This window comes from Corvus hawaiiensis, chromosome 1 (genome assembly GCF_020740725.1).
Source record: "Corvus hawaiiensis isolate bCorHaw1 chromosome 1, bCorHaw1.pri.cur, whole genome shotgun sequence".
Lineage (NCBI taxonomy): Eukaryota > Metazoa > Chordata > Aves > Passeriformes > Corvidae > Corvus > Corvus hawaiiensis.
Genome location: NC_063213.1, coordinates 20954904 through 20971613, shown reverse-complemented (window position 1 = coordinate 20971613; position 16710 = coordinate 20954904). Strand labels below are relative to the sequence as shown.

The following is a 16710-nucleotide window of genomic DNA, read 5'->3' as shown; positions in this document are numbered from 1 at the left end:
TGTATTGTGTTTTGATAGGTTGTCTTAGTAAATGTGAAAGGAGGAAAGGAATTAATTTATGCCATTATTTAAGGGCCAGACATAATCATGCAAGGACTTTCATGCACTGACTGCATGTAACACACCAAAATCCATGGAGAACAATGGAAAACAACTTCATGTGAAGCTGGCAGATATCAGTAGAGTACAGCAAAGCTTTTATGCCTCTTGACATGGTTACGCAGGTGTTCTGCAAAAGGTATCTTCTGTCAGCTCTCAGGTTTTTTGTGGATAGATTTGTACTTAGAACTTGCTCACTCATAAAAACTCCAGCGTCATGCTCCCAAGTTTCTGGTTTGTTTTATGGATGCACACTTTGAAATTATCTAAGTTTGTCCTTTACATTGTTAGTACTCTGTCTCCATAATGGGGGGAAAAAAGAAAAAGAAAAATCAATGTGCTATTACCCTGTCAACCTACCCCTGGAAGAATTCTTTGAACATCAATGCTTAAGTAGAAAAAATGTATGCATTAGCATCACTAAGCACACTAATTTTTTTTGCTTTAACATAAAATAGAAATTAGATGCAAGAACGGATTTATTGTAAGAAGCAAGGGCTCACAGCAAAAGCAGAAAGATAAATCAGTAAACATGTGTCCTAAAACAACATTTCACAATGCAGAAGGTACACCATTAACAAAAACCAACTGTCTCGGTTTTGAAAGACAGGTGTCTGCTAAGGAAGGCAGATATAACCCCTTTTCCCTCCAAGTTATTATATTTTGAAATCAAGAGCCTTTAGGCGAAGATGTGGGAAATAGGAATAACAGTTCTTTACTATATATATATATATATATATATAACCAGTCAAACAAAACAACAACAACTATGGCAGTAACAGCAATCACAAACCCAGTGCCAGCCTTCTCGGCTGTCAGGCCCTTTCCCCTCGGGTGCAGTTCCGCTCGCAGCCGGCAGGGGCGCTGGCGGCTCCCGGTGAGCAGGGCAGGTGCGATGGTTCCCCCGCGGCTGCAGGGGGCGCTCCGGAGCGAGCTCGGGAAACCCGCGGCTCTGGTGCCCTGGGATCCCGGGAAGGATGGAACAAAGGCTTCACAAACCGCTGGGCAGCCGATCCCGGGCTCTCAGGAACAGCAGGCTGGAATGGCAGGGACGAACGCAAATCCCGGGTGGCAGACGAGATGTATCCAGATGGGAAAAAACCACGGAGGCCCAGGCAGGCAGAGTGAGCAGGGCTACAGCGTAGCGAAAGCTCGAAGCAGCAGCGGAGCAGGACAGCCACAGCTCGGTCTCCAGCAGGGCAGGGAAAAGCGGCTTTTGGGGTCCCGGCGTTGCTTCCAGCAGGAAGAAAGAACGGCCAAAAAGAAAGCAGCAGCAGCTCCTTTCTCTGCAGCTTCTCTCTCCGGACGCTCAGAGCGAACTGTCCCCACACCCAGGTGTAGACAAAGGAGTAGCCAGGCCCGCCCCACTCCCCTTTTTGTCTTTCTTAAGTACAGCTATTTGTCCCCTAGCAACATGCATATGGGAGAAAATTCCTTTAACAGGAAAACCTAAGACTAAACTAAAACCCCAACACCAACCTTCAAAAAATATCTAATGTGATTCACTGTAAACTAAATTTGAGGGCAATGCCCTCAGATGCTTTACACAGAAGTTCAGTGTAAACTATCCTTCCTATTGAAGCATCCAGAAAAACATATATGCAATCCTGAAACCATAAAATGCACCACAGTTATTTACATATATCAGGATGTTTGAATCATACAGCTCTTAAGACGTGTACAAACAGAACCCGCAACACGGATGATTGTGATGATTTCCCAATGTCTCAATTACTTATACCAGAGTTGTTAAAGATTCCAAAGACTTCAATATATATTTAGGAAAGCGCACAGTCACTAAGAGGAATAATATGAATTTACAGCTGTTAACAGAAGTTTCGTTTGAACAATTGGTCAATACAAGGTTTAAGTAAACACTGTTGCTTACTACTTTAGAAGGTATGAACAAATGACATTTACTTTGTAGGCAGCATGGACTATGTAACTGGTATAAATTGGTCTTTGAGAGCCAGCAACTGCAATATCTCATTCATTAGTGTATTTACAATTGTGAACTGGAATTCCAATTACAGAAAAAAATCTATTACCTATTTGAGTCACGGGTAAAAAAACCCTTCTCTTTACCTCCCCAGCAGTTAATTCTATCAAATTATTTTAGAAACAAACTATCAAGAGGAATGAGTCTAACACCACTGAGTTTGGCTAAAATAAACAGAACAATCACTATATCTGCTAACATACTGCTACAAAGCTGTAAACGTATTTTAAAAAAACTGATTACGACCTATTAGGACACTGCTTTAAAGGGTCAACTTTAGCAGGCCTCCTTTTGAAAATAACAGAAACAAGTCACAGATATTGCATTGTTATTTTCATAATCAGTTTTGAATATAATTATCTCTGGGGAAGAGATTCAATAAAAAGCTCCCATAAGTAGCTTTTAGTTTTATTTTAGTTTTTGAGAAAACTGAACTTTGGAATTACAGCAGAAAAAGCACACTTTTATTGCACATAAACTAGCAGATGCATTGTCTCAGGCTACTGTTATTATTCAACTTGTCAGTTTTTGACATATGAACAATACATTAGATGCCTGGAAACAAAGTATACTGTTCACAAAGAGTTTCACATAAAAAGATTAAAGTGATGTCAACCAACAAATATTCAACTCTCCAATTCTGATTTTTTCAGATATTCCTTATGCATTAGCTTTCTGCAATACATGTTTAACAGGATATCTTCTATATGAAGTATTGTCATGGCAGGAAAAAAGGAAAAAATAATGCTGTAAAGCCAAGGAAAGATCTGATACAATGTTGACACTAAGTGTACATTTCACGTACACTGAGGTACTAAATAGGGAAGTAGAACTGTATTTACATACACTACTTACCCGTGTGAAGGTACCCTCAAAACTGTGGATATCCAGCTGTGGCTTCTGAGCATAAACATAAGCATTGATTGAAAAGAGATCCTGTAAAACAGATAAATCTACTTAGTATTACTTAAATATAATAATGTATTTTGAAGACCTGGTAAAGATTCCAGTTTATGACCCCCACCAACCCACCTGAAACTAAGGTCACACACTTTTACCCAACTAAGAAACATGGTGTTTTTTTCCAGTACATCTTGCTATAGAGGAATCAGATTCAAGTTGATATCCTAAATGTGTTGATAGTTCAAAGTAAACTGGTTTACATTTATAACATGACTTACATATTTTATCTAATTTGTTTTCTTTTAACAACCCCATTTTAATTAATAATAGTGTAATCTTAAAATATTTTCCAGATGTTTGTTCTTTTAAAGATAAAGTGGGGGAGGGAGAAGGGATGGTTTGTTTGTTCGTTGGGTTTTTTTAATGAAACTGGAAAAAAAAGTACTTTTCCAGCAAGGACAAAGCCAACTGAGTATAAGAGGAAACAATGAAATTGATTCAAGTTCTCTTCAATGCTCTAGCACCTCTGTGAAAACTCCATAAGAAAACCCCATCAGCTTCAGGAAAGCCTGGCTACATCAACAGGATTATTCAAATGTTTAAAGTCAGGTATACATCAAAACTATTCTGATAAAATTTGATCTAATATATGTGGTACCACTACTCATGACAGCAAACAATCCATGGATGTTCCTATCCTAAAACTAAGAAGAATAGGAAACTCCTAAGATACTACTCTATAAATAGATGGCAGTATAGTATAAACAACAACAAAAAAGTGATAAATCTGAGGAGTGTTAGATCCTAAGAGCTGTCCCTAGAGGGCCAGGGAGGTTCACCTTAAAATTCTGAAACAATTATTTCACCAGATAATTGTTCTAAAACATCCACCTTCCACAGAAAGAATACTACAGACTAAAACCCTGATACAAAGAACTTTTTTCAATCACAAAACCAAACTTTTTGCTGCTTTTTAGATGGTCAGGACCAACAGCAGCTAAGAGATTTCAAGAGGAGTTGACCATTCATGCATGGATCCACAACAACCCAATTTCTACTCTGGAGAGGAGCAGATGCTTGATACCAAGTCCAAGTCGACCCAAGAATTCTAACCTCTGATCAAATGCAAGGTTGTACACCTTCCCACTGTATGTAGTACCTAATTATTTGGGTTATCTCCATCCTTTATTACTAGACGAATATTGCAAAAGGCTAATCAAACACCATCTCTGGGGACCAAATTACACAGGAACAATACCCTGTTCATGCTAGCTAGAATGTGCTGCCTTCAAAAGCAGAATTAATTTCACAGCCTCTTTCATGGACATATAACCACATCTTGGCTCAAATGTTACTTTTAAAAGTAGGCCATTATTTTTTCCCCATAATTTTGAATGTAAGAATGTTTCACAATTTGAACAGTACAAAAATTAACTAAAGGTGCAGTTATCCACCTGTGTTAATGTCGTAAAGCCCAACATATTTATATCATTCAGTTTCTCTGATACAATAGCTAGATTGATGAATATCACTATTTTTTTGTTTTTCCTTATCAAAATGAATGTTTTCTTAAAATCTAATGTACATTTATGAAATATGTTTGACTTTAGTTTAAAAATGTGTAGCTCTATAAATAATGCATTTATATTTATACTCTGCAGACAAGAACTCTCTCATAGCTTGCAAAAAACACACACACTTTATATTTCATATGGTTTTAAAAACATGAATGAAATCTGAACATTGAATCTCACAAATTATCTTTATCTTAAAGCACTAGGCATTTATTGAAATCTTTCACACAAAGTTCATTCATTGCATCCTTGTTCTTCCAACGTACTTTCAACAGGTTCACGAGAAATAATTCATATGAAACTAATACACATGTAGTGTCCTATATCTTCATCATTCACTTCTTTCCAATCTGTTATCACCTACAATTTAGCTAATCCAAGCTATTATGTGCTTTATTATGCAAAGAAAAATAAAGAGTCTCTCAGTAGCGGATAGCACAGAAGAAAACTAATACCACACACATACTCATACACACAATAAAAACTGCTAGTGAAATGCGTCAACTTCTCTCTTTCCAAAGAATGCCTTAGTGGGAAGCAAAATTAAAATAAAAGAAAGTAGAAATATCCACCTTTTTAAAGTAAATTGGCATTTGTACAGTAATGTATTTTTCTGGTTTCTAATCTTTCTATTTTTTTCTACTGTGATGTTGTCCTTTGTTACATTTCAAATGTAAAAATTTCTATCTACCACACTCCTTTGGTATCTTTTTATGTTTTAGTTCCCCTTTTGTATTTCTGATTTAACACCTAAATTTTTGTGTTTTCCTTTTTTTCCTTTTTGAATTTCAACTCTGAAACAAACTTACTTATCTTTGTGAAAAACTGAGATCTGCACATTCCCTGACCATTATTTGCATTACTCTGAAATGCTACAAGCTACAACTCGCATAGTATTCCAGAAGTGTGTGGGATTTTTTTCCTAAAACTAAAAATAATGATGCTCTGGGGGAAATCTAGGGTGTTAGCCCATTGGCATTTCATTAATGAGTACCAGAAAGACATAAAACCATATTACTTGTGCTCAGTAGACTTCTGAAGTACTTTTTTCATTAATAGGGTAAAGAAAAGAGTTAAAGATTCTTATTTTCTGTAGCCAAGTGTTCTGTACTCCAAATGGACACCATTCTCAGGCCAATAAAATACAGTAGTTTTATAATACAAGGTAAAGACACAAAAACTTGAAGAATGATACAGTTACAGAAGACAAATTTTCTATGTACTCCATTCAACAACCAGCAAAGGTTACTGTAATACAAAGGTGTTTCTTCACCGAGTGCTGCTTTTCCAGTATGGAAGCTGTGAATTTCTCCTCTCAATGTCTTGAAAGAAGTCATGAGGGTGACTTTAAGAGGAAGACATCAAGATTTGTAAGCAACAGTACATGTAAATATCATTTCTGGTCAATTGGCAAGAAAAATTTTACCTTGTTAGGTTATGTCATTGCTTTCCCTTATATAAAAGCAGGGGAAAGGGAAATTACCTTAAACAAAGGATTTGATTCTATTATTTTTATAAAAGGCAACTACTTTTTATTAATGATTTCACTAATGGGGGATTTGTGAAACTCAGCTTCAATAAAGACTTATTTTCATACTAATACATTGAGCTGCTGATTCACTGAAGTCAAATAGTTCTACTGATACCTTCAATGGAAACAGTATTCTACATCTAAAATTACATCTCTTTTAGGATGCAATAAGGGCAAATGACCTTAGTTATTTTCTTAGTCAAGACAAAAAACACATTTGGGTGGGGATTTTAACAGTTCTAGATTTAAAAAAAACTACATGAAAGGCTTGAATCTAAAGTAAAAAAATTATTCTTATATAACAGTAGATGAGATTTTTCTTAAAAAACTGATATGTATTTAATTATCTCATACTTGAAAATAATAATTGAGAAGAATGCATTTCATCCTTCTACACTGCAAGTCAGAAAATGACTTTGTGATGGTACAATAATGAAAACGTTCTCTTTTGCATTTCACAATTTAAAAATCACCACAGTTATCAATAACATAGAAAAATCTCCTCTATTAGGTCAAGGGCAACATTTGTTCACCTTACTTAAAGATCATTAAAATACATTCTTAATCATAACATGCAGTTCATTGCAAATAAAATTGCCTTTGGTTCAATAAAACTAATTAAATGTAAATGGTATTGTTTACTGCTGTATGGATCTTCTGATATAAATCAGCAAGTCACCATTTATTTAAAATTACAGTGACCTCACTGCTGTTAACAAATATAGCTGATCACACAAGGTAAAGAAAAATGCCTCAGAACTCATGTATTGCCAGAACTGTCCCACCTAGTACTATGAAACTGCAAGAAACCTAATCTAGGTGTTACCATATTTGCTGCTCAGCCATCATTAAGTGACTTGCTGAAATTTTAATTCTCTGATCACATTAAGTGCTTTAGAAAGACAATGAAATCTGTACCGATTGTCTTGGTGGTGTCATCCGTTCTTTAAGAAAAGCTCTGAAGGTCTGCAGATTTGTTTTGGGTGTCACAGTGGCTAGGATTACAGTGCTGCTCTGTTGACACGGCTGACAGATCATGCCAACACAAGATACTCACTCTCCTACCTGAAAGGAGGTTGTAGCAAGGTGGGGGTCAGTCTCTTCCCCCAGGTAACAAGTGACAGGAGCAGAGGAAACGGCCCCAAGTTGTTCCAGGGGAGGTTTAGATTAGATCTTAGAAAAAAATTTCTTCACAGAAAGTGTGGTCAGGCTGTGTGTTCAAAAGTGTTCAAAAGGCATGTGGATGTGGCACTTGGGGACACAGTTTAGTGGTGAACACAGTGGGGCTGTTCACTGGATTCAACAATCTTAGAGGTCTTTTCCAACCTTAATGACTATGTTTTTACACCTAAAGAAATCAAAATGAGGGACAATTACAGAGAGTATATTCTATCCAACACAACAGCTAACTGTTCATAGTCTATTTTATGTTCAATTTGCATAAATTATATTTTTTAATTATTAAAAATATATTTCAATATGGAAGTATGAACTGTGAGTCTCAGCTTTGAAAGTGCACCACGCACTCGTGGAGAAGCCACTGTAGAGAAGCCACTGTGGCAGGCACGTGTGATGAGTCTCTGGAATACTGTGATCCACCCGGCAACACCCCGAAACGTTAGCCCAGGGGCAGAGAGAGCAGAGCCGCAGGGACTGTGCCCCGCTGCCCCGGTTGGCGCGGGTTCTGCCGGGGAGAAGCAGCCGGGTGCTGGCTCATCACATGGCCACAGGGATTTAACCTTGGGAGCCGGGGATTGTGTCGCCGTCCCGAACTCCCGCAGCGAGCTGGGAGGACCGGGTCCCGGCGCGGAGGCGGCGAGCGGCAGGGGCGGCCCGGGCCCCGCGGCCCTCACGGCCGGGTTAGGAGCGGGCGCGGCGGGAGCGCCGAGCGCCCCACGGCTGCTCCGGGCACGCAGCGGCACGCGGGCCGCACTGCCGGACACTGCAGCGGGACGGGGCGCTGCACGATCCGCCTGGCATGCTGTACAGGAAAGGAACCCGACCGTGTAACTATAAAGACATAATTCTGGACACTGCATTTTGACTTCTTGTAGGGCCCACATAAAAATATAGCTTATTGACTCTATTATAAAGCACAAAATTTATGCTTACAGTAAAAAAATTTCATAATGCTATTTTTTGTTAGTTTGATATTCATAGCTTGCTTAGACCTCCATACCAATCTCTGAAGTTGTCTATCCACAGAGTTTCTTTACATGACTGATATTCCTGCGTATCACTGTCATTTGAGTAAAGGTAAAAGTGTCTTTGCAGAAATCAAAGAATTACCAATGTGCTTTTCCACAGGAGTGGAAATAGTATTCTGCGATAGGCACTGAGCATTGTTTTCTGTGACAAATATGAGAACCCTTTAAAAACCATTTACATTTGGGTGCATTAGGCTACCATTCCACCAACGTAAGTCACAGACAGATGGGGCTTAGGAGCGAAGTAGATGTATAACATGAGCACTGCAAACAGTCTAAGACTTGCTGGGAGCAGCCATTTAAAATGAGCTCAATAAAGAACCACTAAGTGTAAGTGGTTTGACCAAACCCCATAGAACAGAAGTTTCGAAGTATTTTAGTTTAGTTGGCAGGAAGTATTACACCCAGCGTCAGTTACTTCAGGATGAAAGGTCAGCTTAATGCAAACAAAGCCTTGTCTAGCAAGGGTAAGCACCAATAACTGAGTGGTGTGAGAAAGGGCAGAGGCACATCAACTGCTTGGTGGCTTTCATATGCTGCTGGTAGCCAGGAAACATGTGTTAAGTGGAAGCAGCTCCTGATTAACCGCACTTATGATACAACTCAGGTTATCACCTACAGCTCAAGAGGGAGAGTATAAAGATCTTGCAAGAAGCCCAAATCAGTTAGAGTGAGGTTAACAGCTCTAAGTGGAAACAACTAAGGAAGAAATGGTTTTTATATTGTAGAGTTGACTCCTCTATATTGTTTCTAAGATGCACAAATAATTTCCTGGTGATATCTTGCCTTCACTCCCCTTCACACCCAAAACAACCACCATCTGAAGCGAACCTTCATGTCTGCAAGACAACGAGGCTGCATGTCCCACCACTCAAATACAGACATCCCAACTTCAACCACTTCTGATTTACCAGTCTAAAAAAGTACAATCATTTAGTTCTCCAAATCATACTGCACAGATTTAACCATAATTTTGTATTATCTCCATAGATGCTTAATGCTTTGTCAAGTCTATTGATAATTGTTTAAAAAAAAATAAAAATCAAAGAACATACTATAAAAATTACAGTACAAAACCTTCATGCTCCACCTAACATGAAAGCTAGAAAGCTAATTCCATACTTTCTTCCTAACAAGAAGGGAAAAACTTCAAACATGGAGTTGGATTTTTTAGGAAAAAAAAAAGTTAATGAAAAAGGTTTTTTTCTTTTCCAAAGGATAGGGCAGAGAAGCCTCTGCATTGTAACTTTTTCCATATTTCATCAGCCTCAGTACACCAAACTGTCTAATCTCAAAACATCAAAATTATAACCAGCAAATAAAACTCTGAGGCAGTGCTTTGCACAGTATTTGCAACTGTGGTCAGTGATGTTTTCAAAAAAAAGACAAACAAAACATAACAGCAAAATTGAACATGTGTAACCGTTGGAAAAGTACTACTAAATTAAAAATAAATAAATAAAAGCAAGATAGAAAGTTGACTGTATTTTAGTCAAACACATTGCATCTGTCTCGAATTTGTATATGATTTTCTTTTAATGAGAGAACATGAGAAGGCCATGATTAAATGTTAAGAACTACAAGAAAAGCCTTATTACAAATACCAAACTGCAGGTTACAGAATATTTGTTAAAGTCTGTTCTTGGACCAGAACTCATGACCTGAAGCCTAACTTGGCATCTCTGTTTGGCATGACCAACCTTTAGTTCCAAGCCTTGTTCTCAATCCTCTAAAGTGCAATGTAACTACTTTTTCCTTCTCCTGTCACTTGTGAAACCAATAGTCAGAGAATATGAACACAGGAAAAAACCTCTCCTTTTTGCTAATATGAGTGTGGCAGCAACTCAATTTCTGGAAGTGTAACTGCAGAAGACCTGCTAAGATCTGGCACATAATCTAATACTTTTCCTATTGAGATGCAATATAAACAGTCCACTCAAAGTATATTTGCCTTTAATAAAACACCTAAAAGATTTAGTGTCAAAACACCAGAAATTCTGTAGAGGTAAATTTCCACAAGCTTGTCAATTGAATATGTTGTCAAAGGAGATCTCCGAATACCAAGCCAACTTGCCAGTGTTGTGTAACAGCAAGCTTTCCCAGTGCAAGGGAAATAATTCAGCTTCTTGTAAAGGAGACTTCTATACAATTTTACATTTGCTTTTGTAGGTATGTGTCTATTTTGGATGTGTATATATACATGCACACACACCTGTGTCCCTTTTCATGATTTTAGATTTACTTGTGACACAACACATATATGCACTCAAAAGATAGCCACATTCGGGCCACTCTTAGAGAGCCCTGCTTGCAAGAACCTGCACATTGCTCCTAGTCAGACCAGAAAGAATGCAGACAACAAAAAGCACTTCACCTTCCAGGAGCAGACTATTGTTTCCCAAGCTCACAAGTAAGTGATTAAAGCAATGGTTCCTGAGACAAGAATAGTTTGCACTTGCAGTCTAACACTTGGTTGAAAACACTGTAACTGTGATTTGCTTCTAGAGTGTGAATCTCAGTGTGGACAACACCGAGAACCACTAAGTTAAAAGATAAAAATCCAATTCTGACTCAGTTTCTTTTCAGTTGGAAAACCTGGAATATTTGTGTAACCAACTTCTTGTTCAGCATCCAGTGGAATATCTGTTGTCTTATTTATTGTAAAAACTAAGGCGCCGGTAACAGGTATTTTTCAATACTTAAGTAACTGTAACAATCTTTTAGATAACAGATAAATATATGCACATATAGAAGATAACTTAAAAGCAAAGAGAATGCTTACCCCCAAAGCTGGCAATCTTTGTGTGCAACTGACAGCAACCTTCAGTTTCCAGTCTGTTTCTCCATCCAGCTGGTCAGTTCGAATGAAACATGAACCTTGAAGTTACAAAGAGACATCAAATTATTATTTTAATTTCAAAAATTCAGTTTGGGTTAAAACATTTAGAAGCGTGAAAACAACACAATTTACAACCATTTTTAAATAAATGTGCAACGTATAAAAGGATTTGTATTTTAGAGTGTTTGTGTGCTTTCTTCCAGGAATGGTTTAGATATCACACAATTTACTAGTTTTTCCAATAAAATTAACAATATGTCTGTTTATGAATGGAGGTAGCTTCTATTTTACAGGTTTCTTCAAAGTTTCTAAACAGGATTTCAAATGTTATCATCATGAGATACAACTCCAACTGGAGTTGAAATAGGTTTAGTTTTATTTCTTCATGCAATTCTGTCACTTGTACAATTCCAACACAACAGAATAATTAACTGATGCCTGTGATTTTTTTTCTCCTTGCTGGTATGACATCACAAACTTTCATTGCTTATTGTCTCCTGGCTTCTCTGAAAAAAAAATTTAAATAAGTCCTTAACACGGACAGCATTCAAAACAACGTGGATCTGAATGTACTATACTTAAAATAAGTAATTTTGAATCATCTGCAACAATCAGTGATCCAAGACTAAAGAAACCTGTCGACACATGCAAAGTACTTAAGATATGAGGGAAGCTCAAGATACAGACTGATATACACTGAAGAGAATCAGTGTGCTGTACAGACAGAAGACCAGTATTGAAGGAACAGAAAACAGAGACCACTGCAGAACCTCTCCTCACCCCCATAACTAGTTTGATACTGTCAAGTCTGTAGTATTACATACATTATTAATTCAAGATGCAAAAAAGACCACACAGAAGCATTGCAAATCTATTAAAAAATACAAAATTAACTACCATTCCTTTTAAAAAGGTGGTAAAATCTTAGCAACACTCTTCACAATTGCTACACTAGAGAAGCCTTAAATATTTCTGAAGTAGTATTTACAATTTCCTTTATACTACAGCTAAACAACAGTATACACTATTGTTACTGGGTGCTATGGGTGTGAAAAGAATAGATTTTACAAGTTATTCATAAATTTCAACAGACATGTATATAAACACACCCATATTTCCTTCTGTATTTCAACCAATCCAATAAAAACTAAGGAAGTAATTTTACCCCTAGAAGTGATGTGGTAGCAATTAAGTGGAAGGAAACACTGCAAAGGAGTTTATCCAGGTTTGAGTCTTATGACAGACAAGAAGAGAGTCTGCTAGAATGTGTCAAGGCAGTATGTCAAGAAAGGGTACCTACCAGTGAACATAAATTAAGAGGGAGATTATTCTATAGGACACATGGACCCTGGTGTAAGTAAAGTCTAACAGAACATAATGGTTTATCCATCAAAGCCTGCAAATTAAGCAGTTTCATGAGCTAACCATCTGAAAGCTTCTTTCATGTAACAGCTATATTTATATTAAGTGCATTGTAAATAAACAAACCCTTAAATGTTAATATAAACAGCTCTCAGAAAACATTATCACAACTAAATTTCACCCAAAGCTCAGAGATGCAAGCTACAAAGCTGTGTCTGAAGTTCTTGAAAAGCTGGTTTTAAATTCTTAACAGAATTCTTTATGGATTTTCTTCTAGAAATAAAATACTATGAAGCACTTTTTGAAGAGTCAGTGACATCCATTGCATTATAATGAAGTGTGAAGTACCTAGGAACACCTAGAAATATCATGATATCACTGCACTTTCTGTCCATGGCATAGATGAGCCTACTCTCCATCATACTTTTCTTGTACAAGACATTTCATGGTTCTCTTTACCCTTGCTGTCAATGGTTGCTCTCTTGCATCAATTTCATTTAGAATTATACTATAGATCAATGCAGTTCAAGACCAGTGTGGCTGCTGTGAATGGTTGACTGCACATATATTCATTTAATAGAGCTCACACTATGACATGTATTGGCCAGCTGCATTTCCTCTTCACTTCAGCAGTTAATTTCATCAATAACTTATCTCATAGCCTGTTTCCCTTTTATCCAGAAAAAGGGACTGCTTTCTGCCAAGTCAGCTTTCAATAGTGATCACAAAAGCAAAACCGAAACAATACAATCCTCTTCTCTACCTCAAATATTGCAGTAGATTTGACTAAGTAAAATTACTTATTCTCTAAAATAACTTGGCTTAACTAAGGTATAAACATGGAAGATTAAATATGTAATTAGAAAGTATAAAAACAACTCTTCACCCCTACCAAAAACCTTGAATTTTTGTAAAACTAAATATTCCCCACTGTGTATTCTGTGGAAGCCACATGTAGCTTAACTTTGAGAAGTATTTGAGTCAGCAGTACACAAAACTTCTAAAATTTAGAGTCTTTTGAAAAAAATAAGTATTCTCATTTTTTCATTTTAAAATGCTTGGAAGCATTGCACCCTCCTCCCCCAGTCACAAAATTAAAACCAAAAAACCCCCACAAAAAAGTTGTAAAAATCATGTTACATACTTCAGCAGAATGCTTTAGGCCAGTGTTAAAAACCTCTTTAACATTTCTAACCTGAATATGACTTGCCAGAAAAAAAAGAAATCTCCAAATGATCTATACATGTCAGGAGTTGCATTCCTTCTGAATACAGAAATACCTCTTGAACCTGACAATTATTTTACAGCACACACAGAATGAAATTTTTTAACGTTTGTGCTCCTTTAAGGACACACCATTAAGCATTGTAAGTATTTACCAATCAAAAGTAGCTGTTTACAAAAAGAAAAAACTAAAAAAAAAAAAGAAAAATTTAATTACACACTGGACATGAGAAATTTTCATAAGGCTATGTATAAAAAAGAATGCACAAAATTAAAACTTTTACTTTATACAGTGAGGGACTCAGATGCTCATTTCCCATAACTATACAGTTGTTCAAAATTAGTAGACAAAGTTGTACATTGTGAACATCTGACTTATTTCCATCATTCAAGTGAAAATTTTGGAATTATCTGAATTAGAATTTAAGGTTGATTCAAGGAAATTCCACTGGGCCTAAATAGCTTAATCATTAATCAAAAGTGGTGCAAACTTCATAAGCACATTTAAACTACTTTACAGGTATGTAATATTTATTTAGCCTAATCAGCTGAAGACAGTCAGAAATCACTGTAGAGCAAGTGCATGCAAGGTGGTGCCCAAGTAGCAACTAAACTGATTTTTGAAACCATTTCAGTTGAAACTTTCAAACTTGAATGCTTAGGAAAGTCCTGGGACTACAATTCTGGTTTGCTGGTTTAGCAAGAGCTCAGTTATTTGAGTCCTGTCCAGAATTTACCCTAAGGTTGCTTTTCCATGGAAAAACCGCCCCTCAATACAAAAGATGAAAATAATTTTAAGAACTTGAAATAACTATGTAACTTCACATTATAAGGATACATTGATAATAATTAACAGACTTCCTACTTATGTTTGAGATGTTATGGATAAAAATATCTTTCGTTACAGCTATTTTATGTGCTAGTAGAATGCTGAAGAAAAACAATGTTTATTTCAGTAGCTTTTATGGTGTTTTGAAATAGAGATAAAAAAGTTCATCTATGATGGCACTAATTTAGGGCCATGATATGCCTGGCCTAGCTTTGTCAAACAAAGGTACTGTTAATACCAAGTAAGCAGGAAGAATTCTCCTTCCTCAGTGTGTGCTGGACTTAAGGCTTCAGTCAGAACATACCTGAAGGACGTGTACGCATCAAATGCTTCTGGGAATGGTGTACATGTGCACATGCATCAGTGACCTACCTGCCTCTAGGAATCCTGAAGAAAAGGGCCCTAAACAAAAATTCTCAAACTAAATACAGATCATCCTTCGAGAAAGCTGGTTTTATTTTCACCTTAAAAAAAGTGCAGGAGAGAGAAAAAAAAAGGGAAAAAATTCTTCGCCAAACCAGAAAGGGAAGCTTCTTAATCAAGTAAAACACAATTACATCATAAGCTTTCTCTTAGTTAATACTATGCACCATCATCAGATAACTTAATTACATTTTTTTTTACTACTGACCTTGCTAATCATATTTTATGCATTAATTTATTTATATGTGGATGTCTTTAAATTCTTGAAATTATAGTAATGTATATGAACTTGTGTTACTATCAAGGACGTAAATTTTATTTTTACATACATACTCCAGAGTATTAAATACAGTTTATAAAATAGGCTTCTGAAAACAAGCTATTACTTGGGATGTTACATATTTTCTTAAATGTATTCTAGCTTCTGGGCTTTATTAAGAAAGTCACTCAGAAAAGAAAATTTGGTGTGTATTAATTAAATTATTTGTTCCTATTTTATTTGATTTGGAAATGTTGTTGTTTCTGTTAAGCAGAAAGATGGATAATTTCTCCTTAAAACAATTAGCTTAATATTCAGTCTGTTTAACAAGTAGTTTTTATAGAAAGTGTATTTAACACAGGAAATCCAAAATAGAAGTATTGACAGACTAAGAGCAATTACTTCACAAAAGTAAAATAATTTATTCAACGTAAAATTGCATCACCTGATTTTAATGGAAAGCCGTAATGAAAAAAAAATCATGTCATCTTAATTACATTGGGATTTAATATTTGAAATACATGTAGAAAGGAAATCTCAACTGCCCTGGAGAAGTTGATTTCGTTTGCTGCAGAATCAAACCTTTGTTACATTACATACATTCCCGCATATCATAGACATTTTTCTTTCAGAGATGCTTTAGGCAAAGACTGTTCTGTTGTATACTACTAAACTTTTCTTAGTAGCCTAGTAGTGTCCTTAAATAACCAGGCAGACACAGAACATCCTACCATTTATACAAGTATGACCTAATGTTCTTTGTTAGGCAGTAATACTCTTGAATAATCCTAGACTGCATAATTGAATCCAAATACCTCAAAATGCATGCATTGACTCACAGAAATTCCGTGCAAATCAGACTGAAAATGGCCAGCAAAAAAGTTCAGGTAGAGTAGCATGACGAAAAGAAAGAGCTTTCTCTCTGCTTCCTTCTTGATCATGAAGTCTACTGGCTTTGTTTTTACAAAGAGAAGGTTGGAAAATATGCTAATACTTAGAGCTAAAATATGCTAATACTTGCTTTCCAGGACTGGCCATGTTTCTTGACAAATAGCAACATGAGAAATTAAGATGGTTTTTTTGACATAACAAACTTAACTATCCAACTTGTCCTGTGTCCAAACTTAATTTTCATTTCCTAGCTCTTGGCCGGAAGAAGGGTCTGAGAAAGCAGTTCTAAGTCATGAGGTGAGATCCAAGAGGATTCTCAATTCAGGAAAAAAACCCCCCTAAGGAATAACTCATTCTGACTAGCATTAAAAAGCGACAAAGTAAATGACACATTATAAAAGGAGTTCCACACTGCTATCCTTCACTTTTTCTGCTCTTGCTTTGAGCAATCACTTAGAGCAGATCTTGTCTTTGACTATGCCTTTTTAATCAGCATTTTACAAGTGAAATTATTTTTTTAAATATTTCCATTTTTAGATTTCACAAGTACATTCAAATCCCTTCCACAGT

General features: G+C 36.4%; 1 protein-coding gene across 2 annotated transcripts in view; it reads right to left on the bottom strand.

The window, feature by feature from the left end:
* The window catches only part of ATP9B (ATPase phospholipid transporting 9B (putative)), a 154983-nt gene that overhangs the window by 81037 nt on the left and 57236 nt on the right, over positions 1 to 16710 (bottom strand). For both annotated transcript variants that reach the window (XM_048295684.1, XM_048295693.1), the window contains exons 8-9: positions 11096 to 11190; positions 2954 to 3034 (exon numbers count right to left, since the gene is read on the bottom strand). In XM_048295684.1, coding sequence (XP_048151641.1) covers positions 2954 to 3034; positions 11096 to 11190 — 176 coding nt within the window. The remainder of the gene's footprint in view (positions 1 to 2953; positions 3035 to 11095; positions 11191 to 16710) is intronic.